Source organism: Amphiprion ocellaris, chromosome 7 (assembly GCF_022539595.1).
Source record: "Amphiprion ocellaris isolate individual 3 ecotype Okinawa chromosome 7, ASM2253959v1, whole genome shotgun sequence".
NCBI classification, from domain to species: domain Eukaryota; kingdom Metazoa; phylum Chordata; class Actinopteri; family Pomacentridae; genus Amphiprion; species Amphiprion ocellaris.
In genome coordinates, this window is record NC_072772.1 from 9,066,761 (window position 1) to 9,088,527 (window position 21,767).

At 40.7% G+C, this 21,767-nt stretch overlaps 2 protein-coding genes across 6 annotated transcripts in view; both read right to left on the reverse strand.

The window, feature by feature from the left end:
- Window positions 1–66: 66 nt before the first annotated feature.
- Window positions 67–13,388, reverse strand: LOC111584688 (NACHT and WD repeat domain-containing protein 2-like). 4 transcript variants are annotated; one of them, XM_023293901.3, is made up of 10 exons: window positions 13,173–13,388; window positions 12,930–13,018; window positions 11,875–11,982; window positions 10,958–11,155; window positions 9,973–10,111; window positions 9,754–9,896; window positions 8,049–8,399; window positions 7,717–7,818; window positions 5,849–6,635; window positions 67–4,708 (listed from the first exon to the last, which is right to left on the reverse strand). In XM_023293901.3, exons 1-10 carry the CDS (start codon window positions 13,264–13,266, stop codon window positions 1,569–1,571), a joined length of 5,151 nt encoding a protein of 1,716 aa, XP_023149669.2. In that variant the 5' UTR covers window positions 13,267–13,388; the 3' UTR covers window positions 67–1,568. The 4 variants fall into 4 exon arrangements, with proteins under 4 accessions (XP_023149669.2, XP_054868018.1, XP_054868017.1 ...); XM_055012043.1 differs by having other exon boundaries at window positions 5,928–6,120; window positions 9,973–10,114; XM_055012042.1 differs by having other exon boundaries at window positions 67–4,654; window positions 9,973–10,114.
- A 170-nt stretch (window positions 13,389–13,558) lies between these two features.
- LOC111584686 (F-BAR and double SH3 domains protein 2) overlaps window positions 13,559–21,767 on the reverse strand; it is a 78,486-nt gene continuing 70,277 nt past the window's right edge. For both annotated transcript variants that reach the window (XM_055012044.1, XM_055012045.1), the window contains 4 exons: window positions 20,919–21,139; window positions 18,657–18,849; window positions 18,431–18,525; window positions 13,559–17,487 (listed from right to left, as the gene is read on the reverse strand). In XM_055012044.1, the coding sequence (XP_054868019.1) occupies window positions 17,395–17,487; window positions 18,431–18,525; window positions 18,657–18,849; window positions 20,919–21,139 (602 nt within the window). In that variant the 3' untranslated portion in view covers window positions 13,559–17,394. The remainder of the gene's footprint in view (window positions 17,488–18,430; window positions 18,526–18,656; window positions 18,850–20,918; window positions 21,140–21,767) is intronic.

A 21,767-nucleotide genomic window follows, 5' to 3' on the forward strand; every position in this document is an offset into this window, starting at 1 on the left:
GTTGTTTTGGATATTTCTGACAAGAGCACGGCAATTCATATCAACATAAAACATAATGAAGGCGTGTCAATGTAAAAATTTGTTTTAATTAATACAGACAACACATAAAAATAAGACAATCATAGCAAATCATTTGGTTTCACAAAAATGTGCCAAAATCCTCTCCGTGTGAGCAACATTCACGGCATAAATAAGTGAGAAGCCAATCAAATACTTGTTTTGTTTTCACAGAAATGAAACTCAGACTGATGCTTTATAAAGTTTATTTGCCCTGAGGTGACACTTGATGGTGAAACAAATGATGGTGCAGTTATACACAGAAGTGTTGTTTGGTTATAAAACAGTCTGTTCTGTGTTCACTATAAGTATAAAACACAGTAAAACATGCAGTGTTTTTATTTATAAGTCAATATATACAGTAAATACACAGTGCATGTGCGTGTGTATATACACACATACATATATATGTATGTATATATATATATATATACATATATATATGTATGTATGTATATATGTGTGTGTGTGTGTGTGGGGTGGGGTATTGAAAGCACAGTCCATGTCCAACAGCATTTAATAATCTCAAAGATTCCATGTGGTGAAAATTGATTTTTATTGTGCTTGTATGTTCTTAAAACTTGGAATAAAAGCTGTAAGAATAAGAAGATGAATATTTATTTTAGCCCCCCTACAACTAGGGTTTCCCAGCTTCACGAGCCAGTAAGAGTTTTGTCCAGTTTCTAAGTAAGAACTGAGGAACCATTAGCACTTGAGATAAAAAAAAAGCATAATCCTGCTCATTGCTATGAGGTGAGTCAGCCATAATGTGTAGCTGCCTCTCAGTCTAACAGGTATGTTTACTTTAGACATCATACACTCCCAGCATCTGAGGAAGTGAAGATCAAATGAATAATTTACCTTTGATGTCAGCGTCACCACAACTACTGGAAAATTCTTAGTGAACAGCCCAGTTCCCAGTAAAGTTGTTTTCATACACGTCTTTTGTTTCTGCCGTCAAACAATGGAACGAGTATGAATTAGTTCCTGAAATGCAGCCCATTAAGATAACACCTTGACCAGCAGTTACTTCAGATTCACTTTGAGAATCACAAGCTTTTGCTCTGCATGTCTAAAGTCCTGATATTATAACCACAATGTTGTCTGACAAACTCACCACGCACAAGACTTAAAAACAATAACTGTGCTGTGAATTTAGTGATATTCCCGTGTGAAATCATGACTTAGAAAGAAAGACAAAAGTGACTGAAAGTCCTGGCGTCACACATGCATTCATGTTCACTGGCTGCAATGAGGTCAACTCTATTCTCCATGCTGTCAAACAGAGATGCAGAGAGAGTCTTCTTCCTGAAGGGGGCGTGGACAGCATCAGCTCAGTTGTATCTAAAGCTACAGACACTAAACAGACTGTTTAGAACAGGACTAGAACCAGTGGTTATACAGTCATGGTGACATGAATTATCTTTTTATCAATTTGAGCTGAAAAGGACACATTATGTGGCCACATGAGGCTGTTTTTAATTGGTAAAAACGCGTATAATACGGGACCTTTAAGGCCAGGTAATATTGGGGGTGGCTCGAGGAAACCAGCTGAATGGTGTTCTGTCAAAGGGACACTGCTTCATCTGACCATTTAAACCTTCCCTGCTGCTGAACATCTCCTCCTCATCGATCATGTCATCAGAAACAGAGTACGCACCTACAGACCCGTCCTCAAAACCCACAAACACACACTGCCGCTCACATGCCACCAGAGTCAGCGGATTCTTAGACAGACGTACACTTCCTATTCGTTCCCCGTCTGAAAGTCGTGTCACAGTGAGGATGGGCCTCGCGTGCATGGAACAGGTACAGCTGTTCTCCAGGCTGGACGGGTGGGATACGTAAGCGGCATAGCATCCAGTTTGGTCCAAGCAGGCTTTAGTGATCGGACCCTCAGCTTTGAATGAGCACAATCTGACCCGAGATAAATCTAAGAGGTTGATGGTGCCATTATCAGTGGATAAGAGTGCGTAGCTCCCGTCAGAGGACATTTGGAAGTCTTGTGGGTGACAGTGAAACGTATACGGCAGCTGAAAGTGCCTGCAAACTGTCTCCTCTGCTACCTTCCAGGTGTACACTGCACCTGATGCGGCCATCACCACCACAAAGTCTGGGTGCTCTGTAAGTGTTTGGAAGGCGACAACGTGCTCCGAGCTTTCCACACAGGAGAAACGTTTGCTGATGGAGCCCGACCACAGACTGGCAGCCAGCAGGTCTCCATAGCGACGGCCAATGAGATACGTGCTCTCAGGAGACACCTGGGCGTCAGATAAGTACAGGTGTATGCTGCAAACAATGCTGCCAAGTGCCATCTTCCAAACTCGGGTGAGGCCTCGCTCGGAAATGCTCACTCCAAATTTACTATTAGGGGTGATCAAGATATTCGTAGCTCTGCTGCCGCTGATGCGAACAATATTCTCACCTGTTTCTGTGTTCCAAACGTAAATTTCTCCTGCTGAGAGTGACACAAGGTAGATGCTATTCGAAGAAAGCTGCAGTTTTTCCACAGGGCCGTCATGGAGGAAGTTATCACGTGGAAGTCCTGTGTTTAAACTCCATCTCCACACCTTCTCTGAACCATCTGTAGTGTAGAACCCTTCCCCTGTTTCTTCTACCACCACTTCTCTCACTCCACACCCCATTTTCAGAGCTGTTCCTGCAACATCAATCATCTCAGAGTCCCACACTGTCAGGCAGCCGTCATGATCGACACAAATGACATCTGAGGCCATTTTGAGGAGCGTATGGGGTTGCTTGGTTGTTTCTAAGGAGAGAACACACTCCCCAGTGCTGACGGTCCACACCAAGACAAGACTGCAGGTGTCTAACAAAGCCAGGAAAAGGTGGCCATCTTGGGAGAGCACAGCTTGAGTAAAGGCTCTCCCTTTTGGAGCCAAGAATTGGTCCCACAGCTCCCAGTTAGATGTATCCCATAGAGAAACCTTTAGGCCTTGACACACCAGGAGAGTGTTGATTTCCTCTGAATAATCTGTGCTGAGGATGTTATTAGATTCACTCCGATTAAAGTTTTCTTTGACAAGTCTGGGGAGTTGGACTTTGTCTGCAACATCCCATAGGGATACATTCCCATTTCTGTCAACACATGCCATTTCCCTCTTGTCTTCACAGAGGATTATCAATGTAACTGCACTGCGGTTTGAGTTTGAACAGGTGCCAATCAGATTGCTGGCTTTGATGTCAAATATAGACACTGTGCCATCATCCTGCCCACAGTACATGAAAAATCCATCAGAGGAAAGAGCCAAACAGGTCACAGAGCCCTGACACTGGAAATGAGTCAAGGTCTCACTGGAGATGTCAAAGACACTCACACAACTCTCATCTTTCCCCCACAGAAATAGCTTTTTCTGACAGGCAGCAAATCCCTCTATTTTGTTTGGTGTTTGGCTACACTCAAGCTCTTTTTTCAAATGGGCTTTGACCTCTACTAACATTTCTGGGCCGGTCACATCCCACACAAACAATTTGTTGCACTGTGTTGAAAGCAGGAGGAATGGACCGCTGCTTTTCACTCCTGCAAACTTCACTTCTTCCTGTTCAAAGCTCAGCGACAGTTTGACCATATCACATCCAGAGCCGCTCAAAATCCAAGCAGAACCATCATCCATTATCTGAGCTACAATCCCGAACTCTGTAGCAGCAGTTTCAATAACACAGCCTTCATTGAATCTGTCACACTGTAAATACTGGATAGGTAGAATAGAGGAGGGACTAGGACAAAGCGCTGTTCCTAATCCTCTTCCTCTGCACCTCCTCTCAGTTCTGATCTCTTTGACATAACACTCAAGAGCAGGAAAGACCTCCAGATAAGGGAGGAGGTTTGTCTCCATCACCGTGAGCAGCTGCAGAGGTGAGTTCTGCAGGAAGCAAGCAGAAGACTTTAATATGCTTGCTAGGAGGAGTCTTTCTCTTAGAAACTGAGACGAGTCCTCATCGGACTCCAACATGGCAACCAGATCTCCTAAAAGACCAGCTTGAACCATCGCCTGATGAAACCCTAGTGACATCAACAAATCACACTCCAACTCCTCCAACCTGCCACTTTGTTCCAAATGATATGGTAGTTCTAGGACTTTCCTCATGTTCACCCGACCAACATCTTTGGAAGAAAGGAAGACAAAAGGCTGACTGGTTGGTTGTCTGTCTGTGTTTACATTCAAGGCCTTATTTTGTCTAGATTTCTGGTTTACAAGAAGAGGTTTACCATTATCACACGCCAACTGGCCACTAAAGTAGTCCGCTATCTCCGAATGAATCTTCCTCTTCACCTCAAAAGAGCCTAAATACCTTTTAGCCACAACCAGTTTGAAATGCCGGCTCACCCAGTACAAAACCTGTGAATCTGCCACTGTCCTCTTGATGAGAAAGCTCTTTAACTTCATAAGAAGCCTCTCCATGTCAACTTGTGGGATGTCTTCACGGTGACAAACGTCCTCAGCCAGAACTTCATCATTACTGGACAGAAGATCTGTGAGTTCGGCTTCTGAGAGGCCGGTTCTGGAGAGGGCGAGGTAAGAAACGGCACGAGCCACAAGGGTAGAGCCATGTGTCTGCTCGAGGTGATCCAGGAGAGCTGAAATGGATAAATGAACGCCATCAGGGAGAGACGACTCAGTCACATCTGAATCTGATGAGAGAAGAGATGTTGAGAGAATTAGCGACAAGTAATGGAATCATTTTAGAGTTTAATGGGAGATAATAGGACCTTTTCTAATGCAGGAACTTTGGGGAAAGTAATTGAGCATGTTCCGACCAAAGGAACTGCCCCCTGTAGTGCCCAAAAAACTGCTGTGCAGGGCTTGAGACTGATTGGTTAGACTTGGAGAAGGCAATACTTACTGGTTAAGTTTGGAGAGGCCAACAGGGGCCCTTTTTCCAATCCAAGTACCAGTCTTCTTCTCTCTAACATTTCCATCAAGAATGTAAAATTCACCATTTAGTCCAACATCACAAACTCTCCATTATTCTGTTTCCTACATGCTTGTAGAACTGAAGTTGCGTCCGGTCAAAACTATTTGCTGTTGTTCTGGTGCACTTGGAGTTAAGGCCATGATTAAAGCTGTTGGATCCTACATCACAATGGAAATGGAAAGGCTGAAGGGTCCTGATTATAAAGGCTTTCCTGTAAATATCTGCACCACTTTGTGCCTGCCCAGATTTCCTGCTTTAGAAAGTTGCCTATTATGTGTTTTTTGGCATCATTAACAAATCCAAAGAAATGACCAAAACCGACAATGAATGGAAAAGCTTATTGTTCTTTGCCATAGAGCTTCACAATTGATTACAAACACTTAAGTTAGCCACAACACTGCAGGGGGAGACATGTTACTTTATTATGATTAATAGATTTTTTAAACCTATGAAAAATCTTTATACTGGTTCAATGTTCAACGGTTTATTTCTACTTTTTCATCTCAACATGTCTTATGGCCTGAGATATATTGGCAATTCTTTGAGCTAATTGAAAAATACTCAACACTCTAAGAGTCCTTTTTCCTGCTTACTGCAAAACTGTAAACCCACTGTTTCTACGTATTTTTTGGAAAGTATTTGTTCTTTTCAAAAAAAAAAAAATGAAACTAAATATTTGTGACCAGTTATTACAGTGGTACAGTTTCAGGAAAGACTGGGTTTGGTGCTGCTTGACAGCATATCAGTATTGGAAAATAGGGAGAAAAGCACTACTACACTGTCGCTTTTAGTCTTTCCATGAGATTTGTTACCAGTGATTATAAAAAATATAGAATATCAGCAGTGTCAGTTATACCAGAATGCCATAGCGAGGCATGTGCGTGCAGGAGTCGAGTGTAGAGAGGAAGACAACAGGACGTCAGCGCCTGATTCACCAGAGCTTGTTGTCCTGAAGTCACCCTCCGCCCTGAACCTCTCAGCAGCGACGCCAACATCTTCACACGCTGTTTCCTGTCCACTGATCCCAGCTGAACACACACACATCCTGATTGCTCCCCGCTGCCTCCCACACACTGAGGTGCGCTGCCTTGTGGGTAATGCAGTTTTATGGCTTGCATGAGATGCTTTCTGTTGGAGGAAACGGTGCAGATGAGTTTGACTCCTGGAGGGAGGGGGGAGGGGAGGCTCTCGATGATCTGAGGGCTGAAGTTGTTTTCAAGTTGATCCAAGCCATCGAGGAGGAGAATGAGAGGTTGTTTTGCAGAAGGCAGGAGGGTGAAGAGGGATGAGAGACATTCTTTAAGTTCAGACAGACAAACGTCAGGCTTTATGATGTTGAATCCTCTCGCATTTGAACAGGACATTGTTCCACAGTTTAGGTTATGATCATTGGTGGGTTTGTGGGGAGAATCCAGAACAGGTGTTGGACTACAGTTGGAAATGTCTGCTCTGGGATTTGTGATACAGCTAGGATCAGTTCTCAGGGTGAAGCTTGTATCTCGCTTCGAGGAGTCGTCATTGTGATATCTGTAAACTATCTGGTAACACAGACTGGACAGCAGATGCTTTGGTGAAGTACTGATTGACAGGTTGCAAAAATAACCAATCACCACAGGATCACTGTCTGATAGCCAAGACTTCATCTGCAGAGAGAGACGGAGCGATAAAGGACTTGATTTTATGTTAGCATGTACATGTAGTACACATTCCAACACAATGCAAATGTCTTTTCTTTTGGGCTCTTTGCAACACTTTTTTTATGTTTGGCAGTTGATTAGTCTTGTTTTGCACTATTTTATTTTTCTTGTTTGGAATCTAAGATTTTGTCATTAATTTTTCTTGATAGAGCTACTAGTTACAGATAGAGTACATGGGCCGATCATGCTTACTACTGCATAGTCACTCTCAAAAGGCCCATTGTGAGGCAGGAAAAACCCTGTAGATAGAACTCTTCTTTCTTGTGATTTAACATTAAATCTATTTAACCCTTCTGTTGTCTTACGGTCAAAAATGACCCGGCGACTGAAAACCCTAAACGACCTTTTGTCACTTTTGTCAACTTGAAATTCAATCACTTTTCAGCAAAGCGAAACATTGTCTTTGTTTATATTTACATCAAAGCTGTACACCACCAGGGTACAGAGATTGTCTTCGGGTCATTTTAGACTCTTAGGGTGAGGGGAGTGTACAGGATGTTAAGACCACACAAGGGTCAAGTCAACTGAAGAAGAGCTGCAAACAACAATTTCATAATTTTCAATTAAACTAATGGATATTGAATTGATTTATTGTTTGGTCCATAAAATGCCAGGAAATAATGAAGAATACCCATTGCCACTGTCTGATTCATATCAATTATTTTAGTTGTTTCATTCCATGAATGAGATCCATTTAGCAAAAAAGGAAGGAAGAACACATTAGATTTTGGTCTTTTTAAATTAATTACTGCCTTTTATGAATTTAAAAATCAATGATAAACAAAATGGAGGAGGAACTTGTATATTTAATTGTAAATACATATTTATATGGCCACTGTTTGCAGCATGTATTTATCTGTTTTATTGTTTTTCTGTTTGGATCCTGAAAACTGAAAGCTGTTGAGAGCGAGAGGTAGCCTTGAAATCCAATGCAAACACAACATTTATTGAAATATTTTCTCAAAAAACAATAAGAAAAGGAGACAGTTAAATAGGCGAGTTTCACATTTCACTTCAGTGCACCTACGTGCTGAGAGCAGTGTGCCAGCAGGACTGTCTTCCCTGTGCATGGTCCTCCCATCACCACTAGTGGGCACTGTTGATCCCTCTGTTCCACATAGGCTCTGACCTGCAACCAGTGAAACGGAAATTCCAGTAGATTGCAGCTGAAAGTTTTGCAATCAAGTTTCATCAAACCTTCAAAACGCATTAATAATAAATCAGAAAACATACATGACATGATTTTAAAATGGTAGAAAACACAACTACAGAAGTGTAAGTGCTGCCCACACCATAGGCAGGTAAAGATACGACACTTTATTGCTGCTTTCTCATCTTAGTGAAAACCTACATCCTGACCTTTTCTTCCTCTGGCCGAGTGACATCATAAAATCGAGCAAAGATGTCACAGAGCTGTTTCTGCTCAGCCTCCTCTCGGGATAAAGCATCGCCAAGGTTAGAGTCTTCTGAGATGTTCAAGTCGTCAATCAGCCCCACAAGGTCAGAGTAAACCTGCTGGCAGAGACCCTCCGCATAGCCCCGCCTCCTGGTTGTTGTGTAACCGTGGCGACGGTCACACTCTGTGGTTGTGGCGTAGACTAGAAGTTTGGAGGAGGTGATGAGGCCAGGGAGGAAGACGTCACACAGCTCTGACAGTAATTGGTCACTGGTGGGTGGTGGCCTCAGAGCGACCTGGTCAGAGGAGTCAGACTGAAAATAGACGATAAAATGAGTGTTTTTCTCATTTTCTGTGCCACTTTCAATGCAACTAGAATTTGACATAACTGAGGAGAAACATGCACCAGGTAGATTTGGTCATCAGGTTTCATAATTAACCTAAATAAAGGGGGCATTGAGCACTCATTTTGTGTGTTGCACGTATCCATATCAATAGCATCATGACTCATACTTGATGCTTCTTATATTACATTTGCTTCAATCTTTATTCTTGATATCATGAGTGTTAATACAGATTCTGTTCCAGTTTTACATTTTGTACTTATTACCAAAATCCAACTATGCAGTTGTAATACATGGAACTGTTTCTGGAATTCATGTTTGTCACAATTTAAAGAATCACACAATATCTGGGAGAGTATAGGTGCTCTATTGTAGATATATAGGCAGTTATAGATAAGACTATAATAGTGCATCATACACCTTACTAACATGCAGTCTGAGCATTATTAAGACACATACTTATAATGCAAATAATGTTTATTTAAAATTACTGAAACAAAAAGATACAAGTTTGCATGTTCTCCCTGTGCATGTGTGGGTTTTCTCCGGGTACTCCGGCTTCCTCCCACAGTCCAAAAATATGCTGAGGTTAATTGATCATTCTAAATTGCCCGTAGGTGTGAATGTGTGAGTGATTGTTTGTCTTTGTATGTAGCCCTGCGACAGACTGGCGACCTGTCTAGGGTGTCCCCTGCCTTCGCCCGAGTCAGCTGGGATAGACTCCAGCCCCCCCCCCCCGCGACCCTAGTGAGGATTAAGCGGTGTATAGATAATGGATGGATGGATGGAAAAAGATACAAGAATCAAATAAAATGTGTAAATGTGCATTGAACTTAAAATAAAAGCTTCAACTTGTGTCAAGCAATTCTTTCTTTCCTGGAATAACACTACTCTTTCTTTCAGGTGACACTGATTACTAAAATAATGATTAAGAAAAAATTAGTTAATATTTTCTAATGCTGTTTGTTTCATATTGTAGCTTTAAGAGCCAAAATTGACTAATGTTTTAACTTAACAGGTCATTTTAAAAGGTCTTGTGAAGAACATTAAAGCAGTTTCTATAGCTGATCTTTCTGTAAAAAGACAACAAAGTGCCGACATGTTTGACTGTAGCAAACATTTTTTCTTACCTTTCAAAACTAAGATAACAAAAAAGATCATCGGTAATTAAAGGCATAATAAAATTCATCCCTCTCAGGGCGTGAAAGATGCAGTTTTAATTAATGCCTCACTACTTTATGTGCACTCAAGAAAGGGTAATGAGTGTAAGTGAAGTGTATCATGACAAATAACTCCTCATAATAAAGTGATGCATGACTTTTACCTCCGATTTTGGCTGTAAACTCATCTCCCTTTTTTCTCTTTCTCCTCTTGCATTGACGACCTTGTGGACGTAGACCAAGCAACGTCTCATGATGTCTTCATCAGGACGCTTGTCCAGAGCAAATCGCAGATCTGCATCGAGGGCTGAGGACAAATGGTTAAATTACACTCCAACAGTGGAAAAAAAAACACATACACAGACACACAGTGGATATATCACCTGATCTGTAGTAGCTTCTGGCTCTCTCTGGGGTCATAAGGTCACTGTGGACACAAAGACTCACAGCTGCCTGAAACACCTTCCTCAGCTCTGCATCTTTAGCCTTTGTTATGCTCTGCTCTTCCTCTTTAACCTCTGCCTGCTGAACAGAAAAAAAGGTCAATGCTTTTTACAAAAAAGCACCATAATCAAATAGTTTCAGGACATTATTTATCCTGTCATGTACACTAAGGTAATTTGCTATACAGGCTGTGAATGCACAATGATGCTCTTCATTATTAACTGATGTTTCTAAATGCTTTGCAAGATTTTATCTAGGAAATACACAAATTTGCGGAGTAAATTAATACTCACATTTAAAACTGCATGTTGTCTTTTTAAAAAAGTAAAAATCACCAAATACACCATCTACTAGCCAGAAACTGCGACCAACAGAGTCAGCTGAGCTAGGCTGAACTGCAGGCCATGTGTTTACAGAGCAAACAGGTAAAGTAGAAAAGTATTTGAGAAAGTATGGTCCAGAAACAAATTTAAAAATGTAAGTTGCAAGATACCTTTAGTATGTAAAGTCACCATTTATTTTACATTTTCTGTAAAACTTGTGGGTACTTGGGGAAATATTCTCCATGATGATTTCAGGTTTTTTCAATTTTTGTAAAATAAAACTCGAAATTTGACTTTAATTTTTTCCCTATTTTATGATTTATGGCACTGTGACTGTGTTATACTGCACAAATGTTTGACTTCTGCCTACTTAGTCATGGTTGTGCTGTTTACATAGAGGTGCACAAGTTTACATTGCAATAAAAAAAAAGCCCACAGTGAGTAAAAATGTGAAAAATGAGCAAAACATGCCCAGAAACTGCCTTGGATTCAGAGGACTGAACCTTTTCCTGCTCACTTAACAAGAGACTCTTAATTACAATGAATAAATTAAAACTAAGCAGGGAAAATCAGAGGATAAACGACTAAACGATTCAGTCACCGTAGAACAACAGGTGTGTCTGTGTGAAGGTCTGAGACAGTAGGAGGCAGGGACGGTGTTCTCGTCTCTCTGGTAAACCCTCTCCAGCTCCTGGGTGCTGATTCCTGCCTGCTGGCTCTCCTGCAGCAGCAGCTGGTACTCTGACACCTCCACCTGGGTGGGCAGGCTGGCTGCGCCATACTGGTGTCCTACCAGAGCCTGCAGCACCACCATGTGGACACAGAGGGAACAGCAGCAGGACATGCATCGTTAAGTCAAGATTAGTACTCATTTGTGCTTCTGATTGTGGATTTATGAAGCTCATAAAGCAACTTGTTTTCATTACAAACAGCAGTTAGAAGAGACTGGGGTAAATGTGGCTTGAATTTGCATGATTAAAACACTCTGCTGCTCAGGTTCAGTGGTTATGCAAAAAGGTGACATATCTCAAGCATGCTTGTAGTAAATTCTGTGTTCCTATTAATCACACATTTCTGTTGAGGTTGTGTCAGAACACTTTGTGAATTAAAATGTACTAGCTAGTGTTTCTGTTATTCTGCCCACATTCTGCACCCTAAGTGTGGAATCTGGACTTACATCATGATAAGAAAAATGTTTCAAATCATGAGAAAGATGCTTAATTTGATGACAGATGGTGATATGTCTTTTCAAAACACAGAAGTTAACAGTATGGTGACTAAGAAGACAGGCTCAGATGGATAAGTGGTGCTATTTTGCATCTGGTGCTTTGCAGGTGATTTGACCAACCCCAGGATGAAGCTTTGAAGCTCAGAAGAAAAAAAACACATAGAATTCGATAGAGACACTTTGACTGCATCCGTTAACTCCAGTATCTCTGTGGTGTGGCGCTACTGTTAGTGCTGTGCAGTGAGTGTCAGTGGACTCATCACTGCACTATTCCAGAGGGACACATTTACCAGTAAAAAAGGCCCAGCGGAGCTTTCTCTGCATTCTTGTATCAGCTGCTGTCTGGTGTTTTCATCTGGCCAACGTCTGGGGTCACTGGACTCAAATGGATCGATCACCTGCAGACACACACACACAGATTAAAAACATTCTAGAAGTGAGGTGAGTAAGAACGGAGGCAGGACAGTGAGGCCCAGTGACAATCAGCCCAGTGGCGGCTTAATAACGTATCGTGTTCTTTCCACTGTCTAAGCACACATGCAGATGAATGGAGATACGCAACACAATGTGTTGATTGAACTGTCCTGAGGTGAGTTAATACAAGCACACACATATGCACACACACACACACATGCATGCATGAGAAAAGACTAACAGACACTACAGATAGTCGCATTACAGCTGTTCATGCTCTTTGTTGTCAATTTTAATTAAGCAAAGTTGAGTAGAATTGACTGCAACTCCACAGGAACAGCCTCAGGGGGAAAGTGTGAAAGAATAAAGACACACACACACACACACACACATTTACACACTGATACACACACACACAAACGCACACACACCTGGAAGCAACCAAATACTATTGCTTTTGTATCCCACTGTTGGCAGTGAATATAATGTTACGCATGGGTGTATTCGAGATGGAGCCTGTGGGTTAATAAGGTTTTGTGCCGAAACACTTCAACTCAATTATTTTTCTAGTCAACTGGCAGAAAACGAATTTGCTGGCAACAGCTATTTAGAATATTTTCACTCTATATAGTAAATGCATTTTTTGTGCTTTTGTTATTCCTGAGAGAAAAGGATGCAGAAGAATAGCCATCAGTGACACACCACCATAAACAGAAACAACTCAGGAAATACTGGTTTATAATGAAGCAGCTAATAATGCTAATCATCAACAGTGAGCATTTATGCAACTGAAGTTATTGTGTTTTAACATACAAGCAACAGCATTAGGCCTCATCCAGTTAGTGTAAAAATAATCATACACACATACAGCCCAACTAAAGTTTTTTTCTATACAGAGTGCATAATTTCTGAAAGTGAGGTACACACTAACCCTGACTTCCAGTCCCAGTGAGTGTCTGCAGTGCTCTGTGAATCTGGGGAACACAGTCTCTCTCAGAGCTCTCCGCTCCACCACACTGTCTGTACAGAACATAAACACAACCATCTCCACACGACAACTCAAAAAACATGACCGAAGAAGACCTAAACTAACACATATGCATGCAGAATGTCACCTTTTTGTTCATTTCAGAACATTTAGCTGCTGCTTTAGCATCATGAGTCACTTACATACCCTCTGGGTTGGAGCACAGATATATTTTCACACAGGACGAGCTGCTGCAGGGAGGTGAAGCGAAGCAGTCGATTTGTTGTCCTCCGGAGTCCATGTCTGATCAACAGCCAACGCTAAAACACAAAAATTTAAGCGGAGATAACTTTTTTAGGAACATATTCACTGACCAAAACTGGCTGCCGCTTCTCCTCTGTTCCCTCCTGCTCCACTCAGGAAACTCTGGCCTCGGGTGTTTATAGAGTGTGTTATCGTGATCACGCCCACTTCTCGTGACTACAACATCTACACAAAATGTACACACACAAATGTCAATTACACAAACTCTCAAATTTGCTGCACACAAACATGCAAATACACACATGAAAAATCCACAGTGCCAGAGAAACAACTTTTCCGTATTTTTTTATTAATTAACATTTGTACACAATAAATACAAACTTTATTTTTTGTACAGCCAATAATAATATGCAGAAAGACTTTTGCACCTGTTCTCATTATTGTCACCATGGCAACAGTCTGTGAAGAGAGAGAAGGCCAGTTTATCCACCACATCGTTTATAACAGCAGCTGTGCTGCTCCAAATCTGCGCATGAAAAATAAAGAATTATATAAAACATAAAAACCAAAAAAAAAAACAAAAAAAAAACAGGCTCATACCAATAAAAATTGAACACTGTAGCGGACCAAAGGGACTGTTAAAAAGGGAAAATAATCATGTTCAAAGAGGCAACTGGCAACAAAAAGCCATAAATTTTATACTTGATAAGACTGACTGATAGAGCATTTATGGTGGAAAGTTCTGTGGACGCTGCTCCAAACCATAAACTTCAAAACAAGTTTGAAAACCGTTAAATAAGATCTCAGAGAGATCAAGGAGAGGCTGCTGTTCAAGTCGCTGTTCCAAGTCATGCTAAGTCCTACAACAGCAGAAGAGCAGAGGTTCGTATCTGAAAGAGTAACTAATTCCAGCATGCTTCAGTTTGTTAGGTGTGGATGCTACAAAAAATGTTGTGGTTTCATTTCTCGCATCACTTTTCTCAATCCGATATAATTCATCTCCACTTTGCAAAGAGGAAACCAATCACTTTGAACTCAGATTGAGACGTTTGTTCTCTTCTTGAATGAGGCCTAAAGCTGTGTCCCAACACGAAACTACATACCAATACAATACTGTGATTTTCATACTCCAAATAAACTATTTTTGCAGTTAGAATACAAGAAATGAATAGACTTTAATACAGCAAAACTGCAACTTCGGAGCATTGAAAATATCTTTAATAGAGAGAAATCTTTTCCTATGTTTACCATCACATTTCTGGAGTCCAGAACAATAAGTCTGAAATGTTTCGAGCTGTGAGCAGCTTCTCCACTGCATTCTGGGATATCTAACAACCAAACACTAAAAAACTAACTAAAAAAGTCAAATAAGTACCAAACTGACATTCAGCAGTAAACTTTAAGTTGTTATTTATTCAGCGCGAACACTCTTTGAACTCAAAACTTGGTAATATGTAATAAGGAACTGGGACACATCTTCAGAGACAAACATAGATCTGATCAAAATTCCTCCTCTCTCTTATAAACAATCACACTCACAAACAGCCAGGCCTATCCCGAGACCAGAAAAACACATTCCCTCCATATCTGCATTCAAAACATCCCGTAATGTGATCTTGTTTTGTCTTTTTATAAATTAACACCAAATGACACTGTCCACAATCATCTCTCCATCTCTTTGGAAGAGAATTACTTTTTTTTCCATAAAAGTATCAGTCACACTGAAACAAAGAGTGTCCATAGAATCAGAATGAAAAAGAATAACTCTGACTGCTGTATTTGTAGCTACAGTGATTCATCAGAGTGTTTTCTATTCATGCTGATGCTATGCAAAGGTACTGCTACTTTCCAGGGAAGGTAAAAATAAATTAAAAGTGCTACGCTGCCCTTTAGGCAAGGAGTTTTAAAGGCTTGAAGGGTATGTAAGGGGGGAGATTTATTTACTTTGAGTAAAAAACACCACAGATTTGCACTTAGCTCCATTTGAATGTCATTTGCTAGTTCCATCCGTGATATATTTGCTTTATACACCTCTTTTGATTTCTGTTTCCACCATCGCTAATTAAAGTTGAAATGTAAGACACAATGAAAGGATAAGGAAAAGTTAAAGGTTCACTTGTTTTTTCTGAATGTTTTCTCTGCTGCATTAAATAGCTACAATCACATCGTGATGTGATGGGGAAGCTTGTCGGAACAACAGAGAATAATAACACCAGCGAATGTAAAGCATGTCAAGTAAACAAGGACATACGTCATGGCTGAACTGAACAATGTTATAAATGATGAAAATCAATGTAAGAGGAGATATGATCTGCAGGGAGAAACGCTATAGAGTTCATTCTGTGCTTCGGGAAAACTCCTGACTCCCCAGATATTTTTCAGTGTCTATATCATCGCAAATAAAACTTTTCTCTGTCACCACATAGTGAATACCAACAATTTCGGTGCCTTCCAAAGCACCGTCGGCCTTCTCCCGAACCAACCTGTGATACAAACACACAGCGCACAGAATGAGAGAAGATATAGCAACGTGTGTGCAATATAAAGTAACTGTATGTGTGTATATGATAGCCACTGATTCACACTGACTGCCAACGGACAGAACAGACATTATAGAAAAGAGGGGGAGATGTAAAGGAGGGATGCGAGGAGAGGTGAAGAGCAGAGGGGAGGATCCAGCCTCCTTTTGTCTCTCGTTGTCTTTCATCCTCTCCTGCCTTCTCTCCTTTCATCTCCCCTTCCCACTGTATTTACAAACGCCCTTTCAGTATAAGATGAAGATAAAACTTCCACTACATATCAGACATGGTTTTCCATTCAGCTGAGTTAGTCTATATTAAACGCTGTGCATAACATTCCTATGACAACAGTAATGTACTGTACTAATACACATTAAATACGTATTGTGATAATGACTATATATGGCGAGGGAAGGTCTGGGGCTCAGTTTCTCTGTCCATTGACTTGAACCCCCACTTCACTCCAAAATATGACAAATTTAGCAAGTTTCCTCCTTATTTCCTTTCATCAAGCTTACTTTTGATAGAGCCATGACACTTACAAAATGTAGTGAAAGGTATCAGACAAGTTTAAAAAAAAAGCTTTGAGCAGCAGTGGGATGATAAAGTAAAACTAATTCATTTTACCTTCCTTTTAATCATTCATCAATTTACGATTCACCTTCCCTCACAACAGAGGGCTGTGTTAGCCCCAATTTGCGGCAGAACCGGGGCAAAATGTTGGTTTTATCAAAAGAAACTTCACCAGAGATGTCTGCAAAACTCCAATTTTGCTTAAGAATGCCATCTGCTGCTTCAAATCCATCTCTTGAATCCTCTAAGGATCTTTTAAGTATCTGGGTGAAAACATATTCTGTCCATAGAAAGGATTATTTACTGGTTTCTTAAATGGCCCTCCACATACTAGCCGTTTAGCTCATATGTCTGTGGGTATAAAAGGGAATAGACAAATAGAAGAGTTAAATAAATAGCATTTAATTTATTTCATCAACTGATTGAAGAACTAAGTATTTTTTCCTACTAACTTACTATTTATGTGTTCAGTTATGTATTTGTCTTGTTTGATAACCCCACCTGCATTTGGTCAGCTCTTGGGCTCTAAAACATTTTTAATACTTCATGATTAGTTATTAGCAACTGAGTGAAAAACTTGAAATGTAGCAGAGATAAATTGTGTTCCTTATCTTAAAGTAAGCCTAACAAGACAGAAGAAAACTTGCCAAACCCATCATTAACTTTTCCTCACACTCCCCCTCTCCAAACATTCTTCCTCCTCTTCATCGTGCTCTGGTTTACTGCCCACTGAGGTGAGGTTTTAAGGCAAGAATGGAAAGATAGGGGAGGGTGAAGAGGCATGTGGGGGCAGCTACTGCTGCACTTCATTAGGAAGCTAATACAGAGATTATTTAACTGGATACTCTGGCTTTGTCCCCTCTCTCTGCTCCCCTCCTCAACTTGAGGATGAGAGAAGATGCGGAGCGGCCGGAGGGGGTCGACGTGCTTCACTTCGGTTTTACTTCATATCACTTTATTTACGCTGACTTCAGTTCAGAGCAGTCCGGCTCCTCAGCCTGCAGGATACGTCTGTCTTTGATCTGTTTTAATTTTTTTGTGTGCCTGTAGCCGCCCGTCAGCTTGTCTGTCTGTCACACCAGCGTGATCTCCACCTCCTCCGTCTTGTCGCTTTTCTCCTGCTGTCGCCGGGGATGCTGTTTGGGTGGAGGAGGAGCAGCTCGCACCTGCAGCGGAGAAAGAAAAAAATAAACATTATGTAAGTTTAAGACAGAAGCCAAAGTGAGAAAAGTCAAAGCAACAATAGAGATGGCCTACTTTTCTTAATTTGACAAACAGCGTAATGCTCATCTCCTGTGGTGTGACACAAACCTTTAATCATCACAAAGTGCAGTGAAAAAGAAACATTTATTCTCCATTTTTAGTGCCTGTTTTCAAATAAACACAGTACTTTGAACTCATATTTGGGATTCACAGGCCATAATGAACACTTGTGTAACATCTTGGTTTCACGACGAATCTGAAAGAATCAGAGTTTGCGTGAAAGGCTGCACTGCAAGTAATGGTTATTTATATCATGGATAATTTTGCCAATTATTTTCAATTAACTGGTCTATAAAATGTCAGACAATAGAGATAAATACTCTTACAATACTCTTTCCTAAATCATTCATTCACTGCTCTTGCTGACAACCAAATCCCAAAGAAAGACACCAAACCAGTAGTAGGGACTGTTTTTGCATCAATAAAAGAAACAATTGCAGATCTATGTTCGATTTCTATTTCTAGGGGAACATCTGCAGTATTTCTGCAACCCATTTAATAAAGCTGAACTTAATATACCTAAAAAGTATGACACAATAAGTATTTCATACTTCATAGTTCACAAAATATATTGTTATCATTAACTGTGACATGTAAAATTCAACTGTATTTATATATCAAATGTGTTTAACGTGTTATCTCAGGCAAAAACAAACTAAGATCTAGTCTGTCAGAAAAATTCAACTATTGCTCAGATTTCCTAAATGTCATGATCACTTTGCTTTGTCAATCTAAAACCATGTATTACATGAAACTGTTCAGCCCATGTCATTATAGATTTACCATCAAAGGAAATATTACTATTGTAAACACAAAACAAGTTTCTTGAATAACTGTAATACTAACTGGTCGTAGTTTGCCAGGGCCTCCTTCAGGAGTGAACCGCAGCGGCTGAGTCTGAGCAAATCCAGGAGACACTGGACTCCTGCCAGAGCTTTGATCTGCAGAATGAGAGACAAAGTTTCAAATAAAAAGCCACACTGATTTTTTGTGGCTGATTAAAGTTGTTGTGCTTGTGTGTGTGTGTGTGTGTGTGTGTGTGTGTGTGTGTGTGTGTGTGTGTGTGTCTTACTGTGGGTGGACAGCGGCCCTTTGTGCGACGAGGCGGGTAGCGGAGGTTTATGCTCCCCATTAAGTGCAGTAGAGGGTGAGCGAGGCAGAGGAGGTGGGGTGGAGGTCTCGGGGCTGGTGAAGGGGCTGATGGGAGGTTGGTCGTACAGCGGGAGAGGCGGCAGAGAGGATGGCAACTTTAAAGATGGAGAGATCTACAGAAAGGGACAGAAACAGAAATAAAATCATTCATTTCAAAGAATTATTTTCTCCTCATGTTTGATATTAAACTCGCTGAAACAAATCCCATTCTCTTTACTCAGCATCAAATATTTAAACAAATTGATGACACTACATCCTAAACCACTGTCATCGAAATAAGCCAAAGTTTAACAATTTGGACCAAAAAAACTATCTTAAATAGCCACAATAAATGCGCCCCTGCCTTTTATATACACTAATAACAATTCTAATAATAAAAAAAGGTTTTGGTAATAAAACTAATCATCCTTTAACTGAACTCATCTTGAGTCAAGGAATTATTATCATAAATAAGAAGTAAGTTGTGGATACTTGAAGGGGAAGAAATAAAATTAGAGGTCAATACATCCTCTCAGTATGAATGTTGGCCTGATGGGCACTAAAGGGATTATCCTCCCATCTCTCCATCAGTGGGCCATACCAAGTTACATAAAGTTTAGCCAGCTGATTAAAAGCAGTTTTAACGCAAAACTTTTTTTCAGAGATGGGGCACGAAACACTGCTGGTTTCATAAATCCTATATCAATCAGACAAAAGTCACTTTTATGTTAATATTCCTCTTAGGAATGATTCAGATATAAACACCACAGTGACGGAGAGAGACACAATACAAGCACTGTATTTGTTTTACAAATAAATTAGACAGTATATCAAGTGACATACAGTAAGTAATAATGCAATAGCAAACACAGGACTAAATCTTAACTGCCACTTGCTAACTGTGACTCTGCTCACCGTTCTGGAGTGACAAAAAGTACACAGTGTGACTTACTGTCAGATCTGAATTGATCCTGCCTCCAGGTGGGGATATTTAATTACTATAAACAACTAACAATGTTACCCTGTGTTTTTATGTGTGTAAATGCACACAACTCTCTCACTTGGAAGACTCTAATATGGACCCTGCTTCTGTCTGTCCAATGCTGAAGTCAATTAATAAACTCAGAAAAGACTCCGACAAACAGCTGCAACAACAGCACACTAAATTACAGCTCCTGTTAGTATTTAGTCAAAACCTAGATTCCATACATTATTGATAGCCTCATTAACCTGTAGTCTCAGATTCATCACAGTAAAGTTTTACTGTTATGCATTAATGCCACATCAATCTAACAGGGTATGTACAGAATATTTACATAGTATCACCATATAAAGCTGTTGTGGCCAAATAAGTTGCCTATTTACTACCAATACCCACCAAATATGCTACATGTTCCACTAGGTTTACCAACTAGGTGCAGTATATGTTGACGTGTAGGATATTGCATGATTTTAAAGCTTTTTCACTGAAAACATCTGACTCTTGCTGATGGAAACAACACTGACGAGAGCTGAAAAGATTAAATTAAAAACAAAAAACTGCTACATTGCAAAATGACAAAAGAACGTCAGCCATTTTTACTTTAGGGAACAGATTACAGAAATACCACCGGTTTGCTACACATAACTTTACCTTATATCATCATCCAGCATAATTACACATATATTTTCAATCAGCCTTCCTCACGTAACACTTAAACGTCGTTAAAAGTTGTTGTGCTGCGTGTTATGTCTGCATGCTTGTAGGAAGGGAGAGGCTGTATCCTTCCTGTTGCTGAACCACTAATAGGGCACCATTCAGTGCCACAGATAAGAACTTCTCTGATTGCAGTGCCGGGTTTTTATCAGAGAGCCGCAGGAACACTGCAGTTCTGATCCACTGTTTGTGAACTCTGCTTTGCTGATAGACCAACTGGACAACAGGCAGGAAAGGGAGGGAAGTAGGGGTACAAAGTGGCACAGTAGACTACACTCAATCCGTGGTATTTCTGCCCTGAGGAAAGACTGATAAGACCAAATGTCCAGCTCTGGCACTAAACGTCTGTGTGCTACCCAAGTGGGGACATGTCTCTATTTTAAATCTGCTGTTTGAGTTTTCCCACTGGGCTACAGACGCTCGTGCCACATAAAATTAGCTCAATATTTGTTCCCGCGCATGTGTTATCTGTGAGATTTATTCCCGTGTGTTCAGGTGTTAGCGTACCTGTGTGTCACCTGTCCCTCCTCCACTGGTCTCCCCGTTCTCGGTGAGATCTTCTACCAGCACGGAGGGGAAAACACCCACCCGCCCGTTCAGCTCGCCCTCCCAGAAGCCGTCGTCCGTCTGAGTGTCACGGCTCAACAGACGGATCACAGCTCCCTCGCAGAAGGACAGTTCCTCATCTGCCTGGCCCTCGTAATCGTAAAGTGCGCGGACATACACCACTGCAGAGAGAAAAAGGACGATAAAGATGCAGAGAGAAAGTGATTAGAGTCACACCCAAGGAAGAATTATTCTCAAGGAAAATATAGCTCCTTGTCTGCTTGGTTCTAATTGTCATAAAGAAAATGGTACATGAGAGGCTGAAGTGAGGGAGACAGACAAGAGAGAAAGCTGTAAATGATAATAATTAGGTGACAGGATTTACTCAGGAGCTGTGTCCAAGTGTTCAGGTAGAGTAGACACTGAAAAGAAGAGTAGAAGGAGATTAAAAAAAAGGGTAAGGCTGCAAAAAAAAAGGCCAATTAGGAAAGTAGGATAGAGACTAAAAGGCGCCATTTAAGATATTTAACTATAGCAAAGATAACAAGATGACAATCTGGTTCCATTATTTTTGTTACTTCTCGTCATTTTTAATGCAGTGGAAATGTGCTAGACTGATGAAAAGCCATTAATACACGTTTTTAATGATCTGAAGTAATGAAGTTAGATGCTATTTGCACTGTCAACCAGAAAGTTGTGGTTCAGCAAGCCTTGCCAACACCCTTCAGAGCAAAAGTATCTCCAGCTTGTTTTTAGAGGCTGTTGTGAATTTCCGCTCCAAGCTTGTGTCCAGCAATTTAATTTACTTTT

Coding starts and splice junctions, on each gene's coding strand:
- LOC111584688 (XM_023293900.3), bottom strand. CDS start 13,266: ATGGACTCCGGAGGACAACAAATCGACTGCTTCGCTTCACCTCCCTGC. Junction 8,400..9,753: donor GTTTACAGCCAAAATCGGAG/GTAAAAGTCATG, acceptor GTCTATTTTCAG/TCTGACTCCTCTGACCAGGT. Junction 6,636..7,716: donor TGGCACACTGCTCTCAGCAC/GTAGGTGCACTG, acceptor CTCTCTCTGCAG/ATGAAGTCTTGGCTATCAGA.